This window comes from Chamaea fasciata, unplaced genomic scaffold (assembly GCF_029207755.1).
Source record: "Chamaea fasciata isolate MVZ Bird 193981 ecotype frontalis unplaced genomic scaffold, bChaFas1.0.hap1 SCAF_21, whole genome shotgun sequence".
Lineage (NCBI taxonomy): Eukaryota > Metazoa > Chordata > Aves > Passeriformes > Sylviidae > Chamaea > Chamaea fasciata.
This window is the reverse complement of record NW_027094106.1, coordinates 8,145,964-8,168,008: the sequence shown is the minus strand read 5'-3', so window position 1 is coordinate 8,168,008 and position 22,045 is coordinate 8,145,964. Positions and strand designations below refer to the sequence as shown.

The 22,045-nt window shown below is 57.7% G+C and overlaps 1 protein-coding gene across 2 annotated transcripts in view; it reads right to left on the bottom strand.

Annotated features, from left to right (window-relative positions):
- The window catches only part of DOC2B (double C2 domain beta), a 29,196-nt gene extending 8,327 nt beyond the window's left edge, over positions 1 to 20,869 (bottom strand). The window contains exons 1-5 of one of the 2 annotated variants that reach the window (XM_066202269.1): positions 20,319 to 20,869; positions 10,137 to 10,216; positions 8,946 to 8,969; positions 5,074 to 5,148; positions 2,838 to 2,947 (exon numbers count right to left, since the gene is read on the bottom strand). In XM_066202269.1, coding sequence (XP_066058366.1) covers positions 2,838 to 2,947; positions 5,074 to 5,148; positions 8,946 to 8,969; positions 10,137 to 10,216; positions 20,319 to 20,658 — 629 coding nt within the window. In that variant the 5' untranslated portion in view covers positions 20,659 to 20,869. The remainder of the gene's footprint in view (positions 1 to 2,837; positions 2,948 to 5,073; positions 5,149 to 8,945; positions 8,970 to 10,136; positions 10,217 to 20,318) is intronic. The other variant, XM_066202270.1, reaches the window with a different exon arrangement.
- Between the last annotated feature and the right edge of the window lie 1,176 nt (positions 20,870 to 22,045).

Sequence of the window (22,045 nt, the reverse complement as noted above, 5' to 3'; positions counted from 1 at the left end):
GCCTCGCCAATATATCTGGATATGAATAATTGTATCCAATATCTGGCCAGCTCGGGTATTTATTATGAATGCAATTTATTTCTGGTATTTAACATGTATTGTTTAAATGGAGGTGATTGTATTCTGCCTGTTCCAGTTTCCTCTGGCAGCATTTCTCTGCCTCCCCCTGACACTGTACCCTGTGGTCAGAGTCCAGGTGGGAATGGGGGCTCCAGGGTGGGATTCCCCCCCCCGGTGCTGGCAGGGAATCTGTCCCCAGTCCCATCCATCTGTGCTCTCCGGTGTGTTTTGCACGGCTCTGAACCTGCCTTTTCCCAGGCTGGTGGGTGGTTTCATCCCTGCTAAGCCTTGGGCTACACTCGGGGATATTTAATTCAATGAATGGATGAGACCTTTCGAGATCCTCCCACCCGCCGCGCTCCACGAAATCCCAAATATCTGCTGGGTTTTGAGGGGGTTGGTTCATTAACAAAGTCCTGCCTGCCAGCGCCATTAGCTGGGCTGCCTTCACCTCTCCTTCACCCTGGGGAGGTGAGCCCTGATGGCTCCTTTGTGACAGCAAAGTCACCCCACCGCTTTGCACAAGGCCACGCGGGGATGAGGGAGAACCTGTCTGGGATTGAAATGGGGTCGGGGGGCTTGGGCAGGAGGGGATCCAACACCCAGCTCTCCAGGCTGCTCTCAGCTGCTCTGACAAATGCCATTTACCCCCTCCAAAAACGCTGCAGGCCCTGGCAGAGTGCCCCACGCCAGCACCACCCCTCCAATCCGTGCTGGACGCGTCCCACCAGGTGGGCAGGGAAGATTCCTGGGTGCTTTTCCAGCTTCCCTGACGCTGTCTCCAGGCTGCAGGGAGGCTCAGGCTGGCGGCAGCTTTGATCTCCGCCTTTATTTTCACATTAAAGAGACTCTGGAATCGCGTTCCCTGCCCAGCTCAGCACGGGGGGATGCTCCCAGGGGAATGGTCACTGCCCAGACCCAGGGGAGCATCACTGATGCTCTTTCAAGCAGCACCAGCTGCCTGGCACGAGCCTCTCCTGATCAGCACAGGGAAAAGCAGCGTCCTCCTGGCTTTGAAGCTGGTTTCTCCTGGTGGAAAAGGAGACATTTGGAGGAGAAGATGGATGGGGGAAGCAGAGCACCCACGGCAGGACAGTGCACGGAGGTGTTTCCTGCGGGAAGTGGCACTGGGAGAGTGAAGGGCCAGCTGACAGCAGAGAAACAGCTCCAGCCACACCAAAACACTGACGGATGGTCAGTTTAGATAGGATATTGGGAAGAAATCCTCCCCTGTGAGGGTGGGGAGGCCCTCAGGGGGTGCCCAGAGAAGCTGTGGCTGCCCCTGGATCCCTGGAAGTGTCCAAGGCCAGGCTGGACGAGGCTTGGAGCAGCCTGGGACAGTGGGAGGTGTCCTTGCCCAAATGAGATGATCTCTAAAGTCCATCCAGCCACATCCTCCTGCAGACTGAGGGGTCCCAGGTGGGCTGCAAGGGGCCGTGCACAGTTCTGAGCTTTGGGGAGGGCACAAGGAGCTCCACAGCACCCAGGCTGGAATGGGATGGGGCAGCACGGGATTTTATGGGGAGAAAGGCAAATCCAGCCCCGCACATTTTTGGTGCATCCCCCATCCCACAGCTCCCTGCTGCCTGCAGGATAAACAGCCCTTCCCAAGGGAGCAGCAGCTCCCAGAGCCCTGACAGGGTGGGGGGTCGAGCCCTCCTGCTCCCTGTCGCCTTCCAGCAAACAACTCAGCCAACACCTCCTTACAAACCCATTTCCACGCTCGAGGAGGCTGCAAACTTCAAAGCCTGCAGTGAAAAAATACCCGCCAATAACGACAACGAACCGGAGGCTTCCCAGCCCCACCAGCCTGCAGCACTTCCAGCGTGACTAACGTTTAGCGAGTGAAATAATAAAACCCACGGTGCTGAATTTCCCATCGCCCTGCGCACAACAGGTGGGCTCTGCCCTGCTTCACCTCCGAGCAGGACCTTTCCCAAGGCAGCTTTGTGCTCCTGGCGTGAGGAAAATCACCAACCCCCAGGGCACCTGCGAATGAGGAGGGTGGGATTCCAGCCACGGAGCTGGCAAAGCCCTGAGCCCTTGGAGGGGGATGCAAAAAATCCTTTCTTTGACAGTGGATCTTACGGCAAATCCTGCGGCACGGCCCCGGATCAGTGTGGTGATGGAGCAGCCCACAGTTCCTGCCCTCATCCAGGTGGGACAGAGGCCAAAACATGAAAAATCTTTGCATTCACAGGTGTCTGCTCCCTGCAGAGCATCCTTCCAAGCCCTGCCCCTGCCCACCTCCATCCTCACACAACCTCTCCCAGCCCCTGAATGTCCAGACTGAACCAACAAACTCAAATAATAAAAGGAAGACTCACGCCCTTTGTTTAGCTGGACAATAATCCCACAAAAAGCTCAGCTTTGAAAGGGGCCCAGAACTTCCCTGAGGCGATTTTCTCAGCAAGACACGACCTCAAAGCCTCGACATGCGCCAGTGAGAGCTGGGCACGAAGAGGTTAAACCCAAAGCACACCACCTCTGCAGGCAGGAGCCAGCCAGAGAGTCCTGAAGTTAATGATGCAGCAGGAACAGGCTCCTGACTGCTTACCCCTGCCTGTAAACCGGGTGTCGGTGGCTCTGCAGGTGATGGATGCGTGCAGGGCACAGCACACCAACTCTTTGCTGGGGGAGAACTCTGCCCTGAGCAAGTTTTGTGGGGCTGAGCAGGGGGGTCCCCGTGTGAAATGCTCCCTGGGGTGGGGAGGGGCAGCTGGCACGGCGCTGAGGGAGGGGAAGGGCCCCGTGTCCCCCCTGGAGTGGGGCCCTACCGCAGCGTCTTGCGGATCATGTCCTCGTCGGTGATGCCGTAGTAGGTGAGGGTCTCGTTCCAGGTGGGGTTCAGGGTGTTGCGCAGCGTTTTGGTTCTCAGCTTGTTTGCCTGGAAAAGCAAAGGAGGTGGGGCTGATCCCACGGATCCCACGGAGCTCAGCGGGATCAGCCCCAGGAGGCTGTTTGGGCAGGGGAGGAAGCCCAGCTTGGAGATGAAGGGGCAGTGGGTGCTGTCACTCTTCTGCCCCAGTGCTGTGGCCCAAATCCGCCCCAAATCCAGCAAAACCCCGAGGGGCAGGGACACAGCAACTGGCTCATTTCCAAAGCAACCCAACCCCACATCCCGCATCCTGGAAAGGGCCAGCAAAATGGGAACCTTGGCAGAGCACGGACCGGGATTTCATTTACGCAGTAGGAGAGAGCAAGGGAGGGGGGGGAAAAAAATCCTTTTTGGTTTCAACAGAAGACGCTGATTTGCTGTTCTGGCTGTTTGTTTGCACTCCTGCTCCCAGCACAGCTCTTGATCCTGCCTGACTCCAAACAACTTCCTTGACAGGCGTTTTGTCAGCACCAGCAGCTCCTTCCAGCAGCTCTGCTGAGCGGGAGGATGGGGACAGCAGGGCTTGTGTCCCCTGCATGGATGGGACATCCTGGCACACAGCCACTCCCCAGCTCAGGGGACACGGATCTCTTTAATCCCTGAGCCCAACTCGCTTCTGGGGAGAGCAGAAAAAAGAGGCTGAGGCTGCAGATTGGGCTCCCAACCTGGCACAGGCTGGCAGAGCAGCAATTTTCCCTCTAATTAGGTGTCAGACAACTCAATCCCTGCCTCAGCTGCTGCTGGGCATAAGAAGCTCTCAGCACATCAATATCTCCAAGTTGTCTCGTGGATCTTTATGTGAAGCTGCCGCACCCCCCGACCTTGGATTCAGGAGCCCTGAGTGACAAGGAGAGCAGGGAAAGGGCCCCAGTGGCACCCACAGCCTGCTCAGACCTGCCGGTACCAGATCCCGATCCCTGGGGCTCCGGGGATTGGGATTAGCCAAGGGGGTGACATGATGAACATCACCCAGCTGCTAAAACTGCCCTGGGAAGGGACACGAGCGAGATCAGAGGAGCTGAGCTCCGGGAGTGGCTTTTTCTACGGAATGACTCAGGAGTCAGCAACCAGCTCTGCACGGGGAATGAATCCAGCCCTGCTTCCCACACCCACAGGCGCCTGAGAGCCCAAATCTGGGACAGAAACACCTCCTGAGGGACTCAGGGACTGTCCTGCTGCTGGAACAACAGTGCAGGAACATCCAGGACTAATCCAGAATGCCCCCAGGGCAGATCCGGGCGGCGCTGTTTGGAACAAAGCACAGACATGGAGCAGCCCAGGGCCAGAGGGGGAAAGGAGAAGGTCCCCCCACGGCTTGTGGATCTCCAGCTCCTGTGTCCCCTCCCCTCCTGCCTCTCCAGGCTCCACCAGCTCCAGCAGAAATGCTAATCAATGGATTTGCAAGACGTGGAAACGACTGATAACATCACCGATGAAAGCGCTCCCGGCTCTGTTTGCGGCGGAAACTCGGAATGTGGTTAAAAACTCCCTCTGCCGCCCTGAACATCAGGGATTAATCCAACTGTACTGCAACAAGTAAATACACCTCCCCCCACAAAAAAAAAAAAAAAAGGTCTTTCCTTTCGTGTGGAATAAGAGTGCAATTAATATTCCCAACACACACATCGAGCATTTAAATTCCACATCCCCGTCACTTACACCGAGCTCTCACCACACATCAATATCTTTAATTACTCTTCTCTCCAGCAAGTGCTGAACCTAAGGAGATGGAAATATTTCCCTTATGATTTATACTCTGCTTTATTATGATCTGAGGGGTTTTAAATGCAAAAGAATAAGGGGGGGGAAAAAAAAAAAAAGGGAATTAAAAGTGTCCAATTTGTTTATAGCTGAGATTTTTTTCACTCGGTGCTTCCCGGCCTGGGCTCCCAAGGTAAGGAATCAGGGCTGGCACCTGGCTGCCAGCCAGTTGTTTCTCAGAAAGGCATTTTCCATCTCTGTAAGGATGGATTCAGCCCTAATTCTTACCTCCTGCTCTCTCTGAGCACCTTTTACTCAGGAGATTCAAGGTCTGGGTGCAGCAGCCCACAGCCCCTGGGTGAGCAGCTTCTCCCAGGCCTCATTCCCAAAGAACAGCTGCAGCCCCAGGAAAAGGAAGGAAAAGGCTTTCTCACCTTACTGGCTCCGGGGAGCAAGTGCAACTTGACGTAAGGATCAGCCAAACCATTGTGGTCCATTGGCTTCAGGCCCTGGAGAGGGAAGAGCAAAAAGCAGGAGTCAGGATAACCGCGGGATGCCGGGCGGGCAGGGTGGCCTCACTGAGCCCATCCTGGTTTTCTCCCGTTTCCCTGGGATCTCGCTGGTCCATGGAGCAGCTGTGGTTTCCCCAGGCCTGGGGGAGGAGGGGGGATTCTGCAGGATCCAGGCTCGGCATTCCAGGATTCCAGGAGGGGTTGTGGGAAGCTCCCTCCCCGGCAGCCGACTCTGCCACCCTCATCACTGATTAATTTGGGGGTGAAGAGAATCAGCGCAGTGATTTCCCAGGTCTGAAATTACAGGGTTCTGTCATTTAATAATTGCTTCTGAGCAAACACACACCTCTGCTGTTGTGGTGCCACTTCCAAGCGCTCCCAGAGGGTGTGATAGCACCTACCTACTGCTGGTTATTAAGGAAGAACAGCTCCAGGACAGTGGGAGGCTGGTGCCAGCCAAATGCTCACAGAGAAATGTGGGACCATTCCTGATGGGTTTTCTACAAGACTTTCACAGCTCTTAGTGGAGCAGGTTTGTGACACTGATGCCCTGCAACTGATCCTGCCTTGGGCAGAGGGAGGGCACAAGCTGTGCCCCTGTTCCTCTTCTAAACCCCTTGAAAATTATCCAGGGGTGATGCACAAACCCACACCTGCACAGACTGCATGGGAAAAACAAACAAACAAAAAAAAACTCCACAGGGAAGAGAAGCAAGTGAGGAGCGTGAAAAATGGAGCCTAATTTTCCCCAGCCCTAAGCAGAAATGAGAACGGCTCCATCGTGGAAGTCCTTGGATTATTTCCAGCCTGGCTGTGGGATCCCTGCAGGAATTATCGCTGGGCTGGCTGAAGGCAATCCTGTGCCTGGATCAGAGCTGGGCTTCTCTGCAGAGGTACCCACCCAATCCTGGCTCCAGCCCGGGCATGGAGACAAGGCTGGGGGATGCTGAAGAGCCCTCACACCCTTTTTTTGTGACGAGCAGAGTGCCTGGATAATGAGTGTTTGCAGCTGCCAGGGCTCCAGCGGCAGGGAAGCATTTGTATGGAGTGCTGGTGGAATGGCTGCTGCGTGCAGAAGGAACGTAATCACCCAGGATCTGGGCAAATCAGGGAGGGAAATGCTGGGGGAATCGCTGCCATGCTTCACAGGGAGGGAATAACTCACCCAGCCTGACCCACAGCACCACAGGAGCCTCTCTGAGCTGCGCGGTTTTGTCCAGGATGCTCCTGACCTTGGGGGTGTCTCTGATTTGGAGCAAGGGCTCTGCTACAGAGACAACCGCGCTGCCCTGGGGCAAGGGAGGCCAAATGCTGCCCAGCAAAGAGGATTTCGCCTCTACAGCAGAGCCAAAAGGATAAAAATATCAGCAGTGAATGGAGGTGAACCAGCTCGGCTTTAAGTGCAGCCTCTGGGGTGATGTCTCTGGTCCAGGAGATGATGAGGACGGGGCAGACAGGGCAGGAAGGGGCTGGGCTGTCCCCAGACTCTGGAGGGAATTGCCTGCACGATCCATTTGTGCTCTCCCCAAGCTCCCTGGTCAGAGGTGCCCAACCTGCCCGGGCTGCACAGCAAATGAAATCAGAACCAAGCAGGCAGATTCCCAGGAAAATGGATGGAGAATGACAGGCAGCTCTGTAATTCACCCATCAATTCAGCTCAATTAAATTACCTTCTGAGGAGGCTATTAAAGGCTTTTTTAATAGATGTGCTATGGAAGATGGAGTGACAGGAGCCTGGAAAATGGCTCCTAATGTCACGTCTACCTCCCTCCCGTGTCACTTGATACGTGTTTGGCACAAACAGCTGAATTGAACAGGGCTCTGCTTTGCAAGGCTGCTCCTGTGGGAGGTGATCCCTCCCAAAGGGAGAGCCCACACTGCTTCCCCGGAGTGGAGGGACCACCAGCCTGGAGCTTCTCCAAGAGGGATGAGAGGGACAAGGCGCAGAGTCTCCCCTCAGATCCAACTGGGGCATCTCCCTGGCTCCAACTACTCCTGATTTATGGAGCTGAGATTAAGTTTAATCTTTTTTTTCTCCTCCTCTTTTACCCAACCCCAAAAATCTCTGCTGCAATCCTACGGAGGCCTCCAGTTCCCTGCATCCCAGGCGCTGCCAGCTGCTCCCCGTGCCAATGACATTTAGCTAATCAATAGGATTTAATTACAACTTGGGCTAATCGGGCTGCCGATTAATGCCACACCAGAGGCGTCCAGAAATCACAGGAGATGGATTCATTCCATCCTTCTTCACCCCACAACCAGCTGCCTGCCCCAAAAAAAAACCCCAGCCTGGATGATTCCCAGGCTGAGGCATCCCATTCTGAAAAGGGGGCAAACTGCATTTCCACCCTGACAGCCCAGAGGAGCCAGACAGCTGGAGGAATTTCCCTGCAGTGATAAATATTTATGAGTCAATACATAAGTAATGCTCAGTGCAGACCTCGGCTGGAAGGGAGGGAGCAGCCAAATGCTCACTGGGGTGGAAACTCCTGGGTGTTGTCTGGCCAGAGGTGCAGGGAGAGCAGCCCGAGGATGCTCCAACAGGCGGCAGCTGCCTGGCATGGCCTGCCAGGGGCCAGGAGCTCCTTCACCATTGCCCTACAGCCCCCTGAGGCTTCTCCCAGACACCTTTCTCCCGAAAGCAGGAGACCACTGGAGCTATGGGATAGCACAGCCCGCTGTGTCTGTGCTGCTGCGTGCCCCTATAAACCCCCTCTAGCAGGTTGGGCTCTGTAGGACTGAGCACAAAGTGAGGCCCTCACAGGCAGGGCACAAAACCAGGTGCCTGCACATTCACCAAATGCTTTTCCATCCTGTTTTCTAGGAGGGGGAGATGCCCAGCGCATCCCAGCTCTGTCCCACGCAGTTCAGTATAGATCCGCACAATCCCAGGGCTCGTGCAGGGCAGCAGGGGAGAGGGAGAGCCCTGCTGCCAGCCTGGCTGCTCCTGCAGTCCAGGAATGAGCTTCCACAATGCCCTGATTTATTCTCCTATTGATCCGAGCTGAGCTACAACGTGTCTGAGTTCAGCCGTGCCTGAAGTGTGACAGGCGGGGCGGAGAGCCATCAGTGCGAGGTGCCTGCTGCCAGCCTGGCTGCTCCTGCCTTTTCCTGCCTCTTCCTGGCTGCTCTTGCCTCTTCCTCCTTGCTCCTGTCTGCTTTTGCCTGTTCCTGCCTCTCCCTGCCTGCTACCACCTGCCTGGTGACACCCAGAATCTTCACAAATCCTGCTGTGAGCTTACACCCCTCAGAAACACCTTCTCAGATATTGCCGGGCACAGCACGAGGGTGAATTCCCACGTGGAGTGACTGTCCCAGCCTCCAGCAGCTGAGGGCTGCGGAGCAGGGAGTTGTTGGTGGAGAACAACAGGTTGGATTGAACCTGCTGCTGGTGCCTGCTCTCCCCAGGAGCCGATAACGGGACTCAGGAGGAACAGCAGGAGATAGAAAAGTGCTGGAGATTAAAAAAAATAATAATAAAAAAAGGAGAGAATAAAGGGAGAGAGGGAGGTTGTTCGGGGTTATCAGAGAGAAAGGGAAACGTGCCTCACGTGGCTGAAATAGCCCAGGTTTGGACGGCTGCTGGCAGCAACCCAGCCCCCAGGAGCTGCTGGAGCCGGGCACATCCTGAGGGCGTTTTCCCTGGAGGGTGACACAGGTGCCCAGGACCTGGTCCAAGGGTAAACACCAGCCCAGCACTGCCGGGGCTTTCCCCCCATCTCCTCCTCTGCAGCTCTGCTTGTCACAGCCCCAGAGCCAGCGCCGCCGGCAGCGGGCTCCTGGCCCGCCCTTACCTTTCTGTAGTCAAGTTTTGGCAGCTTTCCGCAGGCGAGAGATGAAATGAGAGCGAGCAGATGGCAATGTAAATAAAAGAGAAAAATGGGAGAATGAGAGCAGAATGGAAATGAACAGGAACTCGAGAGCTTGAATGTCGCCGTGGCCAGGGGGGCTCTGCCCTCCCCGCGGGCGGGGGCGATGCTGGGGTACCCCCACACCCCGTGGGTGGGCACAGCAGGGCCCAGGCCTCCCCTCTGTCAGCCCTGCCCGTGCTCTCGCTGATTTGAGACTTGTCCGTGGCTGCCCAGAGCTCTCCTTCCTTCCCTTGTCTTCCACCCACTCCAAACCCAATTAGAAATCTCCTCCTTGGCACCGCTCCTGCCTGCGCCGAGGGAAGCCTGACCCGGAGGCTGCCGCTGGAGCCACAGGACAAAGGGAGGGAAGCAGAGCCCACTGTCTGCCTCAGCCCTGCCCTGCCTGCGAGCTGGGGGTGCTGCCCTTGCCCTGGAGCAGCTCCCATCCCCAAAATCCAGCTTTTGGTGCTCGTATTCCAGACGTGGAGAAGGCTGCGGTGGGGGCTGCAAACAGGCCATGGAGGGGAGAGGAGCATCCCGTGAAGGCGAGCAGACCCTCTGGGGCTCAGTTCACAGCCTCCCCTCCCACCTCCTGTAAAAACCCTCCATCCCTTCCCAAGATCTGCAGGGATTGAGGTCTTTTCCCCTCAACCCACCTGGAGCCCTCCCTGGGTGAGGCAGAGAGGAGCCCAGCAGCACCTTCCACAGGCCCCGAGGCAGAACAGGACCTCAGCCCCCCGTTTCTGCTCCCAAAAGTGCAAAAAAAAAGAAAAAAAAAAAGCCCCTAATTGCCTCAATCACGCAGGCGGTGAAGGCGCTGAGGCGCAGCACTTCGGGGGCCGTGATTAGCAGCATTTAAAAGAGCCATTTATAAACCGACAGCCGGTCACAGTAAATAACAACATCGGGACGGGCTGCTCGGAAAGGCATCAATCCCAGCCCGTCACGGGGGATGAGCAGCCGGCTCCCGGCTGCCGGGAAGGCCCTGAGAGGCAGGGGTGGAGGGGAAGGAGAGCGCGGAGGTGGTGGCACGGAAGCCGGCGGAGCCCAGGGATGCTCGGCGCGGCCGTGGGTCGGGTTTCCCCGTGGCACAGCCAAGTCCTGGCTGTCCCCACAGCCGGGGCTGAGCCGTACCTTGGCTTTGTTGATGGTGCAGTGGAGAGCGTTGTTCTCCTGGTCGTAGAGCAAGCTGAAATCCAGCGTCCCCAGCGTGGCTGCAAGGGAGGAGAGACGCGATTAACCCGCGGCGCCCGGCTAAGGCGGGCTGCTCCCCCTCGGAGCGCAAAAGGAGCGCGTGGAGATGCTAAAGAACGGGCTGCAGACATCCTAAAACACAAAGCATCCTGCTGGGAGCCCGGTTAGGAAACGTGGCTTCGTGCTGGGGGGCTGGTGGCCGTTCCCAGGTCGGCTGGCACAGCCCTGGGGGAGAGGAGCCAGAGGGATCAGTGGATGCAGCTCGCCCGGCACCGCACCCTCAGCTTTGCTTCCCTGAGCTTTCTCCTGGGTTATCCCCATCCCTCACTGCAGCCAGCAGCTTGCTGTCCCCCAGGAGATGGAGGGTGTCCCCCGGGAAGGTTTGGGAACGGCTGGGACACAGCTGAGAGCTGCTGTTGGCACATCCTCCCCTCGGGCGCCGTTTGGCGTTCCCAGAGCGTGTATTTGTATAGTGACACCTTCAAACAAATGAGCCACCAGTGGGATCCCTTCCCAGCTCCAATCTGGCTGCAAACTGTAAATTAAACCCAGGGAGGATGGAAAGACTTTTCTGGTTAAAATGAAAAACACCAACAGCTTCTAATCAGCGCAGTGCTCCTTTACGGCATCCGCAGGATCCAGGAACGGCAGCGTCTCCTGGGATGGGACACAGGGATGGGGCAGGGGAGCAGGACAAAACCACAAGAGCCTCAGCAGCAAAAAGTCCTTTTGATTTGAGAAATGCTTTTTCCCTTTGGATGATCTGAGCACGTCTCACTAATCCAAAGCAGAGGGAAAAGCCTTGAGAAGACAGGCTTCCCAAAAACACGGCTTAACCTTCTCCAAGGCTCCCAGGCCTGATTTGCACACCAAAGCCTGGACATGGAGCAGCCTCTCTCCTAGCTCAGCTTTGCCTGGAACTTCCAGGGTGGCTCTGGGCCCACCAAACCCCACTTTTCCATGCCCACCTTCCCAAAAGAGTTATGCCTGGGTGCTGCCCTGCCCACCAAAAAGCATCCCACCGCTGTTTCCAAGGTAACTGCACCTTCCTGCCGTGTTCAGAACATGAAAAAAAAAATCCAAAATAAAACCCAGAACGGTTTTGCTTAATATCAAAGCAGGGTTTGCTGCCTGGGGAGGAGTTGGACAAACTTTGTGGCAGGAAATGAGGTGCTTTTTTTTTCCCTTCCAGCATTGATAACAGCAAGGCACCCACGGAGTTTAAGGATATTCAGGGGACCGAAACCCTTCCTGCTGCAATTTCACAGTGATGTCCCAGCCCAAAGGCAAAGGAGCTACAGGTTTGCCTGCTGGAAAAAAAAAAAATAAAACAACAACAAAAAACCAACCCATCATTTCTCCCAAGCAAATACGTTGAGTTCAAAGCAGAGTAAATACCCGGGGAGAGTTCTGCCAGAATAACGTACCCCACTCGTTGTGCAGCAATTTCATGGCACATTAGCTCCTGGTCTGGGTAAGTCACAGCTCAGTGGGGTTTTACCTGCCAGGGGAAGATGAGGGGTGAGGCCAAACCTGCTGTAGCTTGTGCCTCATCTCTCTGTAGGCTCGAATGAGCATTTCCAGGACAATTCCCAGCTAAACCCCCCGCTCATCCCGCAGGGAGGAAGCACCAGCAGCGCTCTGGGTGCTCTCAGCGACGGGATGGCAGCGTGAGGCTCCACAAACCAAGTCAGCAAAACTTCCCAGATCTGCGGTTTTTTTGGGTTTTGTTTTGTTTTGTTTTGTTTTTTCACTCAAGAGCGGAAGATGAAACCTCCGGTTTGGTTCGGGAGCCTCATCATCCCCCACCTGCCCTTTAATCAGCGCTTCCTGCCAGCCCCACGGCTCGGTCCTCCCGAGTTCAAGCTGTTATTTTATTTTTATCGCAGGAGGGGGCCCCGCGGTTCAGCCGGCTGGGTTTGGGCAATTTATAAAACAAATTAAAAAGCTTGGCAGGCGGACTGGGTTCGGCCAGGAAACACTGACAAAGCCCCAGCCTGCCCCCAGGGGTGAGGGCAGCGGGGAGCCCCGCTCCAGCAAGACAGAAAAACCCCTAAAATCACCTTCACACGGCAGCAGGAGCTTGTTCTGCAGGTGGGGACTCGGGTCCTGCTCCCAGCTCTGGCAGTCCATGAGCAAACACCCGGCAGTTCCCGTTCCTGCTGGAGCTGCCAAGGGTGGGAGGGCACGGACAGGGGTGCAGGGCTCCAGCCCTGGCTCTGCTCCAGTCCTGGAGGGGTTTTCCTCTGAGCAGAGAGGAGGGTTTTGTGGATGGTGAGGCTCAATTCCCAAGGAAGGGCCTGCCCTTGGGCAGAGGGATGTGGAACCATCAGCACAAGTTGTGCTAATTGCTTTGAAATGTGGCTGTTTGATAAGGGATGAGGAAAAGTTGGGGTTTTGGCAGCCCAAGTGCTGCTGTGGAGCTGCAGGTGAGCACTGCCACCAGAGCCAGGAGCCAGCAGATGCCCAGGACTCTTTGGACACACTGAGGACATGGTCACAGTCCACCAGCCTCTGGGACATCCGGGGAATGCACAGCCAGGGATGCATCCAGCACAGACAAGGCTGGAGCTCCAGCTCAGGGCTGAGGAGACCTTCCAGCTACACCAGGGCTGGGAGCCACCCCTGCACCCCACAACAGCACCCTGTGAACCCCCAGGAGCCCCATCCCAGCCCTGTGCTCCTGCGGTGCTCAGCACAGAGAGCCGGGGGCTGGGCAAGGCACCAGCAGCCCCCCAGCACTGCTCCCACCCCTGCAAAGCCCAGCAGCACATCCAGCCCTGGCTGTGGGAATCCTGCATCCCCAGCTGGCAGGATCGGGCCCAAAAACCTCTGCAGAGCAACCCAATCCCCCTGCTTTAATTGCTTTCCCCCCTCTCACTCGAGGTGCAGCCCGATTGTGATCTTAATTAGGGGAGCAAGTACCTAAAAAAGAAAAGGGCAGCAATTAGACTCAGAGCGATGTTAGCAGGATTATTTAACTCGACTGGGCTATTCTGAACACTGCCCTCTAATCACGGAGGCTGCAAATAAAAAATATAAATAAATGCCTTTGTCAGGCTTCACAAAGGCAGCTTGGCGCTCTCCAGACAGCAGGCAGGATGTATCATTATTATTACGATTATTCTGCTCCAGTGATAAAATAACCATTAGGAAAACTGAACTCATTAGCAGGTTCTGACCCTCCTTCCTCCCCACGAGCTGGGACAGATTGATGGGAAGGCGCCGGCCAGGGCCCGGCTTTTAACACAGCCTCTAAAGGCAAAAAATAAATCCGACCTGCACGCGAAGGTGGCCTCTTCTCCCACCGACCTTTGGGCGTTTTGATTAATTCAGTGGGCCAGGAAATTATTGGAGGGCAGCAGGAGCAGCAGATGTGTCCGTGGGCTCGGCCAGGCCCGCGGGCAGCCCGGCACAGCCCGCCGGAGCCGGCAGGAATTTATTGTTTATTGCTGACATTTCCCGGCTGTGCCCAGGGCGAGGCGAGGCTGAAGGAGCTTCTATTTATACCTGTGGGATGAGAGGCAAAAATGTGGTGATAAATCTGTGCTCCGCTGCCTGCCCCAGCCCCTGTCCTTGCAGGTGCCTGGGCTGCGCTGGGTGGCAGAGCCGCCCTCTCCGTTGCCTGGGATGCTCCCAGGAAAAAGGTTTCTCATCCCAAGGCATGGAAAAGCCACTGACACTCAGAGGAAAAGCTTCAGCAAAGCCTGGAAGTGACGATGGAGCACGCTCCTCGCTTTCCCGAGGCAGGTGTGACTGCCATCAGCGAGCCCAGCAAAGCTCCGCACCGGGAGGAGTTGAGGTGTGCACACAAAAACCCCGCTGTAGAACTAATTAAAAAGAAGTCCAAAAAGCCTTAAGTCCCTCTGCTTATCAGCATTGCTGCGCCCAAGATAATCTGCTCACGGATTTTGTGCCAGGGAGATCAGAGTGGAGCAGTAAAAAGACTGCTGGGGATTGTCTGGATTAGCTCTCCCTTACAGAAAGCACAGGTTCGGTAACCTTCAGGCTGGGTCTTTTTTAATGCACTATTAAAGATAGGTCCCTATTCTCCCATTGCTTTAATTTCTCCCTTGCAATGGAGATAATTTTAAAGGTCCCGAAAGGCGGCAGGTAATTCTGTGCACTTACAGCCCCATATAAAATCTTGGTAAATGACTCCTCAGGAGGAACAGAAATTATCTCCTGCCGTTTCCAAGCCGGGCTGCTGGAGAACATTTTGGCGGGTGGCTCTGTGTGCTCTCCTGCCTCCCTGGCATCCTGACCACGTCCAGCGGGGCAGAGCTTGAGGACTGGCAAACCCTCAGGGTTATCCCTGGAAAAGAGCACCATCGATTCCTGCAGCTGGGGCTGAGCTCAGCCAGCACTCCCAGGCTGGATGCACTCAGGATGCTGCTGGGCAGTCAGGGATGGATCCCAAAGGTGCTGAGCTGAGGAGCTGCAGGCCCTGAGGGCTGCAGAGCCCCTGATGGCAGCACTGACCTCTGGCATGAAGCTCCAGCTTTCCAGATTTCACTGGGAAAGGTGGAGGAGGCAGCTGGAAATGGGATATGTCTGAAAGTTGGCGTTGCCATCAGCTATTCCGTGACAGCAGATCATCTGGGAGGTTTTGGGACATGGCCCAGGGCAGCACAGCATGTTGGGACGTGACCATTCCCATCAGCATCACAGGACTCTGCTCTGTTGCCACCAGCGGGGCAGGACATTCCCAATCCTACAAAAAAAACCCAGCAGGGAGCGGATCCAGCTCACAGGCAGGAGACCTTCCCTCCTCAGCAGATCCACGGATGTGGCTGAGCTCAGCAGGATCGGGAGCAAGGGACAAACACAACTTTTCTCTCTTGCAACTGTTCCCTGCCTGGCCGTGGGTTTTGCACTTAAACTCTGCAGCAATTCATATTTCTTCATTTGGGAGACACGGAGCCAGCCCCTGGTAAACTCTGGAGCAGGGAGCTGCTCCTTCATGAGGCTGGTTGATGGATGCTCATCAGCTCTTCTGTCTTCTCCGGGAGGAGTGTTCCGAGGAACACTTATCTGCTCAGAACAGTTCAGAGATGCAATTATGTTTTACAGCACTAAATGGTCCCTGATGTCAGCAGCAATTAGACTTTCAGCAATTTCAATTTAGAGATGGCCTTCAAATCTCTCCCGCTCTCCTCCTTTAATGAAATACAGTATTGCAATTAACACCCCCCCCCCCCCCCCAAAAAAAAAAAAAAAAGATCGCCTTCAGTGTTAAATACAAAGAGGGGAGGTCTGGGAACCCCTTGAGCTCGAGCGTGGTGGAACAAGAGGTGTCAGTTCTGTGTCTCCTCCTGCAGCTGGGGAAGGTGAAGGGCTGGGCAGGCTGTGGGAGGAGGGAACCTCGTTATCCAGCAGCTGGGTGGCTCCTTCATTAGCAGAGGTGCCAGAGGCCAGGGCCCATATGCTGCTTCCATGGATGTTGGAGGAGGGAGGCCCAGGCAGACCCTGCTCACCCCCGTGTGCTTTCCTCTCCTGGTGCCCCGTGTTCACCTCCAGCCCTTCAGGGTGTCCCTGGCCGTGGGCAATCCCTGGCAAGAGGAAGATCCTGCACCTGGATCACTGCTGGGATGGTCAGCAGGAAAGTGTGAGAGCTCACCCACACCAGCACATCCCAAATATCCATCTATCCCACAGGATAATCCAGAGTCACCCCATGGGGAACCCCAAAGCTCCCCTGGGACACCTGGCTGTGACACTGCACACTTTCCTTCAGCACAGGCAGCTCAAGGCTGTGCTCTGCTTGGCAAAACCCTGCTCTGCTGAAATCAGCCGTGGCTTGTTTAGTTTCCCGAGCGAGAAAAAATACTTCTTTTGGCCTTATCTGGATTGAAAAGACGATTCAAAGCTTATAAATAGCAGTTGCAGCATATGCTAAGGAGCTGCGTTCCAGAAGTAAATACCCTGCTCGCTCCTCGCCGTCTCCTCTGCCTCCCCCTGTCTGGCCAAAAGCTCTGCCAGGGGACTTGCAAACCCTGCACCCCTTTCAGACCTTCCTCCTTCTTCTTTACGTCTTCGAGCAGCCAGTAATTAATATCCCCATGATGGCTTTGCCTGCCTAATTATCTTCTTTGCTCAAAATAAGAGTCTTCCTAAATAACTTGTGTGGCGCTGCAGGCGTCACGAGCTGCCACGCACCAGGACTGGCCTCTCAGCTGCACTTTGGAGAAGTGGTTTTCGTGCTGCTGCAGCTCCAGAGCTCAGGAGGCTGCTCTTCCACCAATAAAACTGGGCATGAGGTGGGATTGGATGGGTTTGGGCATGGAGGAACGGTCCCAGAGTGCTGGCAGCAGCAGGATGGGGCAGCATTCCCGAGGATACTGGATCCCACTGCAGCCAGGGGCTCCCAGGCTCTCTCCTCACCTGAAAACGCAGAGCCAAACACATTTGGAGGAGGGAAGGAGTCCCAGAGTGACCAGAGCCTCTTTCCAAAGCCAAACAGCAGCTCGGAGCATTTCTCCAAAGGCTGGAAACTTGATTGCCTGGTAAAGGAGGATGGCTGCTCCCTCCAGTGCCATCCCCTGCGAGGAGCCCTGGCAGCGCTCCCTCACAGGGACTGTCTGTACCTCTGCTCGTGCAGAGGTCTCAGAGACCTTTAAAAACGCCTCAGGTACAAATTCCTGCTGGTGCTGTGGAGGGGAAGGTGCAGGCGGTGGAGGGGCAGCGGCATTTGGGTGAAATCGGTGGAGATGGGAGGCGAGAGGCAGCTCCTCACAGGTGGCACATTGCCATCTAGCTGGCATTTGCTTATTTTCCTTGCAAACCAAGTTTCCCTGGCACGGTGCTGCTCAGCTGGGTGGGAAGCATCCCTGGTGGCTGGGGACCTGCTGCTGTCACAGGGCACCAGGCAGGGGAGCCGAAGGTGAGGTGACAGCCAGGTGTCTCGGGGCAGCAGGAGCGAATTCCCCCTCCCCAGCCTCCTGCCTGCTCCTCTCAGCTCGCAGCAGACGCTGGTCCAGCAGCACCAAACCATCCTCCTGCACCAAACACACATTTCCCACTTCTCCTGCCTCATTCCTTCCACCTCCTCGGCGGCTCTGTTGGGGACAAACCCGCTGCAGGAGGAGTCCTGCTCTGTCCAGCACAGGGCAGGGATGAGTCCCTCTGCCAGGGTCTCTCACCACAACCCTGCACATCCTCACAGCAGCACTGCCGGCAGGTCTGATGGGAAGAGCTGGCTCCATGCAATTCCCAGTGATCCCAGAGCCAGCCCAGATGTCTCCACACATTATCTGCTGTGTTGGTTCCCTGGCCCTGCCTGCTCCCTGCCACTCCCTGTATTCCACAGGCTGCTGGAGGGGTGTCCAGAACCACGGACCTGAGCCTCCCATGGCCCCACCCGTCCTCCCACCTCAGCCAGGTCCCTGCCCATCTCTGGAAGGATTCCACCTGCTTCCCACAGCCTGGGGGCTCTCAGTTTTCCAAAGCACCCGTTCCATGCACGCACTCACACCCCTCCCCCCCCGGCCACATCCCTGCTCCCTGAAGATGCCAAACCTGGCTCAGGCCACCCTGATGGAAGGGAGCAGACTCCGCAGTGCCCACTGGCCCCACAGACGCTACAAGCGCTGCTGGTGGGCTCTGGAGCACGACTCAGCAAAGGATTAAGGATCAGGATGCAGCCAGCCAGCCCAGGTGAGCTGCAGCAGGGCCAGGCAGGACCCACCCTGCCCCACTCCCCACAGCCCTGCTGGCGTTCTGGAATTCGGGCTGGGATGGCAGCTCAGATCCTGCTGGAAAAACCCCAGAGCCCCCAGGCTGGAGCAGTAACTCCAGGCAGGAGGGAGCTCGGGGAAACCCAGACAATTGCTGCATTTCTCCAGGCAGGGGCAGCTCTCCTCCTCCTCCCACCCAGCCCAGCCAGCAGCATCGCCTTGGAATCGGAGGAGGGAAACCCACAGGCAGGTGGGACAAACAGGAGAGAGCCGCTCAATCCTCCTCCTCCTCCCGATGGATCCTGCCACGGCAAAATCCCTCTCTCTGCACCTCTCCGGGGCTGGGCTGGGAGCATCTCTGAGGAGTGAGGCAAAAACCTCGATTTGTGCCCGCCAAAACCTCGATTTGTGGGTGCTGCACCCACAGCCGCATCCCCCGAACCTCGAGTGCCACCCCAGGGGACTGCCAGCAGCGAAACCCCAGCGCTGTCCTGACGTGCAGGCATAGACAGGTTCTCCAGGGGGAATTTAGTGCAGGTGACTAATGCAGCAGCCCTGAATCACCCTCCAGAGGTGTGGGGGAGCTCAGAGACACTCCCCAGCGCGGCTGATGGCTCCAGTCAGGCTGCACGGATCCCCTCCCTGCTCCCAGCCTGGGGAATGGGGACAGGCAGCTCCTGCCTGGATTTACAACTTGGCTGCTAAACATGGGGGAGTGACAGTCTCACATCCTGCACATTCACGCCAGCCAGTGTCCTCGGGGTGTCTGGGCCATCCCGTGCCGTCCCCAGAGATGTGACACCGCCGCTGCCACCTCCTCTGCTCCGCTCCTGGCACCGCTGTGCCTTCGCCAGCCCGAAACCACACCACACCTCTGGCAAAACAGCCTCAGCAGTTTTGCCTGACACCTGTTACGCTGCAAGAAACACTTCCTAACGCCAGCCTGGGTGAGAGAAACACCCGCCGGCCCCGGCGCGGAGCCAAGCTGCTTCCAGCATCCAGCATCCAGGATCCAGCATCCAGGATCCAGCATCCAGCATTGCCGACGGATAAATGCAGAATGCAGCGCCCTGGGCAATTTCCATGCGAGTCACCCAGAGAAAACGCTGCACTCTGGGTGCTCTGGCTCCCACACACCCCCCTGGCCCTGCAGCCCGGTTTCTACGGCCACGGTGAGCAAAGACGGTGGGATAATTAGAGCAGCAAATGACCCAAAGCCGGTTCAAGTCCCCGTTAACTGCCCGGCTGGGCCAAACACGGCTTAGCAGAGATGTTCTCCCCGGCAGTGCCAGGGCTGTCGCCTCCCCACGGGGAGCGTGACCCTGACACGGCGTGGGGAGGGAGGGTCGTGCCAGCCTGGGGCTGGCACCCAGCACCAGCCTCTGCCGGGGCTGTGCCCAGAGGGGGACACAGGGACAGCCGCGCCACCCTGCAGCAGCACGGCCCTCCTCGGGGTCACGCTCTGGGCTGTGGAATAAACGGCAGCGATGGCGAGGCAGGGCTGTGACATTCCGCAAAGGGAAAGAAAGCCACCGCCTGCCCGGCGCTGGGCCGTAAACAGCTCAGCCTCCCCCAGGACGAGCACGCAGCACCGCCTGGGCAGCTTCACACGCTCCCTTCTCCTCCTCGGCATCTCCCGGCTGCTCCAAACTTTGCGCTCAGCCCCTGGCAGGATTCGGCCCCCGAAGGCCGGGCTGAACGGAGCCCTTTGGGGTTTCTCGAACTCCGAGGGAAAACCGGGTTATCCCGGCGGCCGTGGCCGGCAGAGCCGGGCAGCAGCTGCCCTGCAGCTCCACGGCGCCGGGTGGGGAAGGACGTTTTGGGTGGGGAGGGGTTAACCCTTGCTGCAAACACCTGCATCCACCACAGGCAAAGCCTTCTGCTCCACAGGCCCCCCTGGTCTCCCGCAGGGCTCTGCCTGCAGCCGGAGGGTGAGGAATGGAGGGGATGACACGCCGGACTTCTGCCGAGGGAGAGGCGAGGGCAGAGCTTTCCCGGGAGGATGACATTCCCGACAGATGTCCCCCCGGTGCGGAGCCGGGCGATGCCGGAGCCTTATCGCCAGCTCATCAGCAGGGTGGCTGGAGCAGCCTGCACCACCGAGCCGGATTAAAAGGCTCCGAGCCCGGCCGGAGGCACGGGAGCCGAGCAGGGACGAGGCAGAGAAGTGCACCAACCACGACAGCAACTGGTGGCTCTTGGGAGACTTCCCTACTTCGGGTTCAGCAGCCGGCCTGGCTGCGGCACGGACACTCCCAGGGCCCCCTCCATCCCGAGCCGCGCCGGGAGAACCTCCCCGGCTACACCTGGGGGCTTCTCACCGCTGCACTGAGAGCCCAGGGACGGCCAGCACCACTGCGAGGGTGCCCCAAGACGGGCAGCCGGCCCCACCAGCCACCCTTGCCCTCAGCACCCGGCAAACTCCCACGGAAACTTAAAAACTCACTGCAATCGTCGGACTCGTAGCCCTCGGGATCCACCACCTCCTCGGGCGCCTGGCTCTTGGCCGGCTGCTGCTCGGCGGGCGTCGTTCCGTGGGCTCCGAAGAGCTGGTCCACATCCTCCTCATCCTCTCGGGGTGCCTCGGAGGGGCTGACCGAGGGCTGGCTGAGCGCGGGGCGCAGGGCGCCGCTGCTGCTGCGGCCGACGGCGGCGGGGAGCCCGCGGGGGAAGCGGGGGAAGTAGTCGGAGATCTGCTTGATGGGCTTGATGGGGCCGGGGCAGACGTCAATGGCCATGTGCTCCTGGATACTTATGGTCATTTTCTCTCCTTTGCGGAGTGTCATGCATGCGGCTTGTCGCTGCCGAGCTCGGCCGGAGAAGCCCGGGCAGTGCGGGAGAGGGAAGTTTCTAGCCGGGGGGGAGGATGAGGAGGAAGGTGAGGAGGGGAGGCTCCGGCCGGTCCCTTACGTGGTTGTGGCGCCCTGAGCCTCGGTGGCCGCACGCATGCTGCTGCTGCCAGCCCTGGCGCTCGCACAGCCCCCGATCCTGCCAGCGCTGCCTGGGAATAAATGAGCGAGACGGAGAGACGGATAAGAGGCAGGGGGTGGGCTCTCGGGTGATGTCACCAGCTAGCAACAAAGCGGTGCCCAGCAGCGGAGGAATGAGGGCTGTGGCCGGCCTGCCGCCCCGGCCACACGGCCACCAGCCTGGGCAGCGCAGCCCCGGAGCCTCGGGGGCAGAAACTGGGGTGACGGGGTGCGGGGAGGTGGGCTTTGGTTTATCTCCCTGAAAAAAAGCAGGGCTGGTCTCTGCCAGACCCCTCCGGCGGGGCTGAGGTCACCGAGCAGGGTCAGGAACCGCAGTCCTGGTGTGTGACATCCCGGCGGGATGTGCAGAGGGACCGTGGGGCTGTGGCAGTCCCCAGGGATGGTGACAGACCCCCAGGGACGGTGACACCCCCCGTGCCCTCCCGGCGCACCGCAGGCTGTGCCACATCCTCAGCCCGGGGCATGGGTGGCACCGCTGCCTTCTCCCCGCGGCTCTCAGGAACAGGGACAGCCCCGAGGCAAATCCCTGCTGCCCCAGCAATGCCCCTGCCAGAGCTCAGCACCAGCTGGATGAGCTTCTGGAGCTGGGAACACACCAGGGAGTGAAGCAACACCTGTCCCCACTGGCAGCTGGCGTGTGGCTGTGCCGTGGGGCTGGTACAGCATCACAGAGGGGCCAGGGCCAGGGCTCAGTGCCACTGTGGCCATGCTCAGCACCCCTCCTGCTCCTCCCTGGGCACAGCAGGGCCCCAGCACCAGCCAGGACAGGGACAGAATCCTGCCACAGCCTCCCTGGAAAACGCTAAGCTGTGCTTTGCTCAGGGGGGTTGGTCTGCAGCTGCTGTTTTTACTCATTTCCCCCCCCCCCCCCGGGGTTCAAGATCAATAAATCTGTGGCTTCACGACCTGCTGGAAGTGGACTTTTCAGCAAGGAGTGCCAGAAGAGAAACACCGTGAGAAAACGATGCAAAATCCTGCCCAAGTAACTCACCCTGCCCAGGAAAATGTGTCTGAAATATTTCAGAGGAGCAGCTCCCCCAGTGCAGCCTCTGCTGGCTCAGCTCTGGCGTGGTCTGGAGTGAGGCTGGGACACTTGGCATGCTCTGCTCACCCACCACCATGTCCAGCTGCCCACCCCAGGCCCACCAGGTGACCTGACACATCCCTCAGCCATGCACACAGA